Below are 6,611 nucleotides of genomic sequence, written 5' to 3' on the forward strand. Positions count from 1 at the left end.
ACTGGCATAAAAAATAATCTTACGGCTGCTAAAGACAAAATATTGGGTTTTGGGACATGATTACATTAATCTGATGCAGTGGCTTTAGAATCTCTGTGTTTCATGTAGGGAACTTTTATTACTATTGTGTTAAAATATATTTAACGAAATTTGCCATTCAGAGTATATTTTAATGCACTCTTAACTGTTGAATCTTGGTTTACCCACTGTGTGGAATTTTTAAGCAGTTGGTCATATGACTGAGCTGTGAATTAAAGACCTAGAGACATTAAGATAAAAAAATTCTTCATACACTGGTTCCTGAAATTAAGAGAGCCTTTTGCTGGTGATTAAGAAACCAGCTTTTACACCTGTGAAAGGGAAATGAACCTTGATGAGAAGGACAACAGGAAAATGCAGGCTTTTCTCTTCTTTCCTTTTTATGCTGTATGAACATCTTGGCTTGAACTCTTTGAACGGAGCCTGAGTCGTGCCACACAGTCACTGAACAGCAGTCCGGTGCAGACTGTATTGGTGTCAAAAGCCAGAACTTAAGGTCGTTCTGTCCTGTTTTCCAGCCAGGTGTAGTGGGGCAGATGCTTGAGGCAGCGGAGGAGCGTCCCTGGCTCTGGGTGGTCTACATTTTGACGGTAGCGCTGCCTGTGTTTCTCGTTATCCTCTTCTGCTGTTCTGGAAAGGTATGAGGTTTGATTTGGTTTTGAGTCACTTTTAGAACGAACTCTTATGATGTTAAAAAAAAAATAACTAAGATCTGTTGCCTGAGGTTTTCTTTGTAGCAACTCAGTAGTGACTGGGCCCCGTTTGGTGTTGGCTTCTGAAGCCTTATTCACTACTCTCAGTGGCCATGGGCTGTGCCCAGATGGGAGTAGGATTTGTAGCCCTCTGTTTCTAGTAGTGTTTAAGAATAACTATATTACTCTTAATATTTGGCAGCAGCTTTCTGGGGTGGGGAGGGAAACAACAGAAAAACACTTATGTATAAAACCAGCCATCTGGGCACAAACCAGCTTTTCCTCTGGCATAGATGTTTCTATTTATACACTTTATAGTTCATTCTTGATTTCTCATTACCCACTCTTCCCTCAGCATCCCTACGCTTTTCCCCAAAAAATACATGTGGGAGTAGTACAGCCTTATTTTAGTTTTTCTTTTTCATCCTTTGTCACATGCAATCAAAAAGAGAAGAAAATTTTGTCTAGGCTCTCTATTTCTATTAAATGATGTTGCTTCACCTGCATCTTTGCTGCACTCAAGATGCTTTATAACTTGGTCCCAAAGTGCCTTTTCCAGCCTTAGCATCACCACTATTCCGCAAATCTGTGCCTCAGTCATCTTGACTATTTACACCTGCACGTTTCTGCCTGACCCCTTTGTTCGTACTGTTCCCTCTGTCTTGAACCCCACACACTCACCCAAGGGAAAGTTCCCAGGGCGGGAAGGCCACCTTACGCACTTCTGTGTATCTGCCCCAGTCTGCAGCCTGGTACAGAGCATGGCTCATAGGCATTCAGTTGTTGTCTAACATGCTGCATAACAGTGGGGACAAAACTGTTGTCCTCTGGGAACATTTCAGAAGCAGTCCAGTCCTGTGGAGTACAAGAAGACAGATGCTCCTCAGCCAGATGTGAAGGAGGAGGAAGAAGAGAAGGAAGAGGAAAAGGACAAGGGAGATGAGGAGGAAGAAGGTGAAGAGAAACTTGGTAAGAAGTAGATCCCACAGTATCTGCTTTAAGCCCAGACCCTAAGTTGTTTCAAACCCCTCTAAGCGAGTTACTGTAAAGGTGGTTTTAGGTGCGTTCTAATGCTAATTGTCTAATTACTGAAAACAAGTGTAAGGTTTTGCTCAGTTGTTTTACTTTGACTTCTGTCTTAGAAGAGAAACAAAAAAGTGATGCTGAAGAAGATGGTGGCACTGTCAGTCAAGAGGAGGAAGATAGGAAACCTAAAGCAGAGGTAACAGAAAGGGGTACATTTTCTATTTTAAGGTACAGTTAAGTAGAGGGAGTATTTTCATAGGGTAATTTTAATAGCTGTAGCTGTAAATTCTGTTATAGCCAGTTTTGCAAAAGTGAAATTTCTTAAAAATACAGATCAGCATGTTACAACTTCACATTACATCTGAATCTCACAAGTTTTTTTTGTGCTGAAAATGATTTTTAGAATAAGTAGAAGATTATAGGGAAAAACAAATAAAATGCTTTCTAAGATGGCAACTGTTTTATTTTACCGTTCTGTCTCTTCATCCACCTCTCCTCACTGCCCCTAAAAAGTATTTCTTGCACAAATCACTGCATTCTAAAATTTTTGTCCCTGTTGCTCATGGATTCATTAATTTATTCAGAATACAAATATTTGTGGAGTGCTCATTATGTGCCAAGCATCATCAGTGAACAAGACAAAGATACCCTGCCTTTGGGGAGCTTAAATTCTAGTGGGAGGAAACACTAAGCAGTAGACAAAAGGAAGTAAATGAACAGTATGCTAAAAAGCGATAGGCCATGAAAAATAAAAGTAGGCCAGGAAAAGGTATTGAAAGTGCTGGAGGTGGGGTAGGCCGCAGTGTTAAAAATGGTAGGCCTCGTTGAAGAGGTGACATTTGAGTGAAGATTTGAAAGAGATCAAGAAGGACTTTTCCATGGAGATGTCTATGGGAAGAGCATTCCTGGCAGAGAGAACAGCCAGTACAAGGGCCTGAAGTGGTCGTCGGGAAGGCCAGTATGGCCGATAGAGTGAGCAAGCAGAGAAAAGCGGGGTATGGGAAAGGCTCCAGGTTAGGTCCTCACTTAAACACATTTTTTGCGGGAAACGAGTGAACTCGTCATATCGCTTTTTATACCAAAGCGTGGGAGACGAGAATAACACATATTTTGCACCTCTTTTTAAACTAAAACACTGAAAGTTTCATAGAAAAATATCAAATAGATCTAAAGATACGAATATTTTATGGAAAGTCTAATTTTGGCGAGAAAATGTCAAAAAAGCCCCGCGTTGCGACGCGATTTGGCGGGAAAATGCCCGCTTACAAAGTGTTAATTGGGTCTCCTAGGCTTTGAACAGGCTTGGCTTTTCCTCTTAGTGAAATGGGAGTGACCCGGTCTGATTACTCCAGCTGCTATGTTTTCTACAGAGCAGGGAGAATCAGGGAGACTAGTTAGGAAGCTGCTGTGATAATCCAAGCTAGATACGGTGGTTCTGAGCAGGGTGATGGGCAAGAAGGGTGTGAGAACTCGGGGCTTCTGGATCTGGATTTTCTGGTGGATTGGTTATGAGGTATGAGGGAAAGAGAGTAGTCCACACCTTTCCTACCAAGGTGCCTTTTCCAAGCACTTCTCAGCTCCCTTCTGTTTATTCCTGGAGAACTACCCAGTGTCCATTTATAGCGCCCACAGCTCAGCGCTCCTACTGATGAAGGTCAATGCTGTTTATATTTTCAATGGGTATATTCTGTCTCAACTAGAATGCAGAGTTCTTTCAGGTAGGGACCATTCTCACATGCCTTTTTATAAATTCCCAGGCTTCCTCCCACACTAAGAAGTCACTGTGTAGAATAGAAAAAAACACTGGGCTTGTAGTCTTGAGTATTGTGGCACTCGGCTTGGATAGTCTTCAGTCTCTATGAAACCCAACTTTCTCAGCCCCAAAATGGGGCTCATGTGCCCACAGGCCAGTAGATCATTTAGGATTAAACAAGATAACATGTGAAGGCATGGTGTCTGATCCTTTTAATGCTAATCCTAGTGAATTTCTTGTTTTTTTTCAACCAACAGGAGGATGAAATTTTGAACAGATCACCAAGAAACAGAAAACCGCGAAGAGAGTGAAACTATCTTAAGAACTTGATCTGTGATTTCCTCCCTCCCCTTCCCCTGCAAGTGTGGTCCTAGGAGAGGACTTGACACACCTTAGGTTGAAACTCAGAAAACCTCCAGATGTCACCTTCAACAGGTTCCAGTCAAACACTAGCCCGTGTAACTTTAAACATCTAGCAGTAAATAAGTGCAGTTGTGACATAAAGGACCCTGTGTTTGTAGAAAGAAAGCATTTAGCATAATGGTTGTGAAATGTAACATGAAGCAACTAACTTGTTTTGTTTTGTTTTTAAACATCTTTGTTTTTTAAAATAGAGTCATAGAACTTTGCCAGTCTTCAAAATCTTGGCTTAATTTAATATATTAATCTGTCCCTGCAGAAATAACACCAACCTATAGAAATGCTAGGGGGATGAATTGCAGTTTTCGTAACCCATTTCATTTAAGTTTGGTATTACAAATCATTCATGTGTCTCTGTCCCCTAAAATTGATAATCATGTTTAAAGTGCAGTCACTTGTGGTTACAATTTTGTGTTGCTTGCTTCCATGACTCAATTCCTCCTAAGGAAATTGAGGTGAGGGATTGGATGGAAGCCCAAATTTATATAAAGGTTCTGTTTAAATTGTATTAAAAATAGACATAAAAAGGAAAAAATCTTTTCACTTGATGTCGGTTAGACCTTAAGTGTGTGTGTGTTCTGTTGCCCTTGGAACAGCTCAGTTCCCAGACAGCTTTGCAGTTAGTGGAGGAGGTGGCCTAATGTGGCACTCGGACCTCGTACTCCACCTTGGCAGTGTCTGGGCTCCGGCCTTCTCGAGCCGGTGGCTTTTTAAGGACTACTACCAGGACATGTAAGATCCAGAGTAGATGCAGATGTTTTCATCACATCGTCCACTGTGTCAACACTGTTTTCCTTCCCTTTTCCCCAAATTTCCAGCTTTCTCCTGCTATGCATTTCTTCACAGCGCAGCTTGCAATCCATTGCTGAAAATAATTATAAGCTCTGCATAGTGTTAAGCTTTATTGTGATTGCCTGTATGTTTCTTCTTGCTTTTTTAAGCAGGCCCACACCTTTCCAGGGTCAAAGTGCAAGATAGAATACAATCTTTCACTTTTATCCATTTCTTTTACTCTGTGTAAAAAAAAAAAGGACGCCTAAGGGGCATCCAATCCAGAGGCGAGCCAATTCAGAATTGACTGTAATTGAACACAGGCTAAAAGTATTGATGGGAGGAGCGACATAGAGCATGAGTTACCTGATTTGTGTAGCTGCTAAACGTTTTTTTTTTCATTTGCAGTTCATGTAACAGTTGCGTCTTAAATTACGTGACAAAACAGTCCTGTTGAAAAGAAATTTTTTTTTAGTATGTGGCTTGTAGAGTTTTTTTAAAAAAGTGATGTTAGGTTTGTTTATTCATATGGAATGCAGATGGGTGCTATCAGAGCCTCTCCCCCATCACTGTGGTGTAATAATATTATTACACCACACTGAAGTGTATTCAGAATTAGATCTCTTAGCTTTATTCTTTCTTGAGAGGTGTTTCAAATGTACCGATGATACTGTTCCTTGCACTGAATATATAAACACTCCACAGTGTTTATATTGGGGAGATATTGGGGAGGAAGTATATTTGTAAAAGATGAAGGCTGTATCTGTTTATTTTGTTTATCTTCAATTTTTTACTCATTCACTTAAATTTTTATGAGGGTTGGATATGTTTTTCTTGCTGTTCAGTGCTTTATTCTTTTCATCTGTTGTCTGTGGTCACAGTGACCTTAGCTATGTAGCAGACTTTCCCAAATGTATTGAGTGCAAATAAACAGTTACTTAGCAAGACCTGAAAATATGTCTGAAGGTTTCTCCTTGGAGCAAATGTGTGGGATTGTTGCATTTCCAGAAATCGGCCGTCTTCACTCTCTGTTGATAATTCATTTCCTCACTTAATTTCTTCAATTGAGCTTTGGAATGACAAGTGTAAATCACTAGAGTGTTCATTTGCCTGCCAAGGTTGTTAAGCAAAGTTTGTCAAAAACAAAACAAGTCTTGGTTCACGTTTTTGCTTTTTGTTGAAAGTACAGCCTCCTGATTAAATGTCTGAAACATTAATGAATGACCAGCAGCAGTTTTCAGCTCTCTTTAAAAGGCACTTACATTATGATTTTACATGCTGGTTATCTGTCCCATTGTTGTGCAATGCCCACTCTATCAGATGTGTTCCTCAGTTTCTCCTGTCCACAAAATACTTGCCACTTTTCTCAAATTGTCACGTTACTAAATGGTATTACATTAAAGCCCTGTGTTAAGCATCTGCTTTTGACTGAACTTATTCATAGTAACCTTCCACTCGCGTGTTTTACTGTTTCAAAGTGGGTTAATCTTCCTTTATTTGGCCACTACATAAGAGTTTGCTAACATGCAGAAACTGTTACAGGCAGTGGAATAATTACAGTCATCCCTTGGTATCTGAGGGGGATTGGTTCCAGGACCCCTACAGATACCAAAATCCAAGGACACCCAAGTCCCTTCTATAAAATTGTGTAGTACTTGCATATAACCTACACACATCCTCCTATATACTTTAAATCATCTTTATGTTATAACACCTAATACAGTGCAAATGCTATTTAAATAGTTATACTGTATTGTTTAGGGAATAATGACCCCAAAAAAGTCTGTACATGTTCAATACAGGTGCAACCAGCAACAATCTTAGGCCTAACTACATAGAACAGGTGTCAGCAACAATATAGCTTGTTTTCCATAGTTTTGATCCTTGGTGGTTAGCTGAATTTGAGGACA

The 6,611-nt window shown here is 40.2% G+C and overlaps 1 protein-coding gene across 1 annotated transcript in view; it reads left to right on the top strand.

Moving 5' to 3' along the window:
* Positions 1–6,120, top strand: part of CANX (calnexin) — a 30,578-nt gene extending 24,458 nt beyond the window's left edge. The window contains exons 12-15 of the mRNA XM_019716979.2: positions 558–677; positions 1,574–1,700; positions 1,874–1,953; positions 3,768–6,120. Coding sequence (XP_019572538.2) covers positions 558–677; positions 1,574–1,700; positions 1,874–1,953; positions 3,768–3,821 — 381 coding nt within the window. The 3' untranslated portion in view covers positions 3,822–6,120. The remainder of the gene's footprint in view (positions 1–557; positions 678–1,573; positions 1,701–1,873; positions 1,954–3,767) is intronic.
* The last annotated feature ends 491 nt before the right edge of the window (positions 6,121–6,611 follow it).

Source organism: Rhinolophus sinicus, linkage group LG10 (genome assembly GCF_036562045.2).
Source record: "Rhinolophus sinicus isolate RSC01 linkage group LG10, ASM3656204v1, whole genome shotgun sequence".
Taxonomy (NCBI): domain Eukaryota; kingdom Metazoa; phylum Chordata; class Mammalia; order Chiroptera; family Rhinolophidae; genus Rhinolophus; species Rhinolophus sinicus.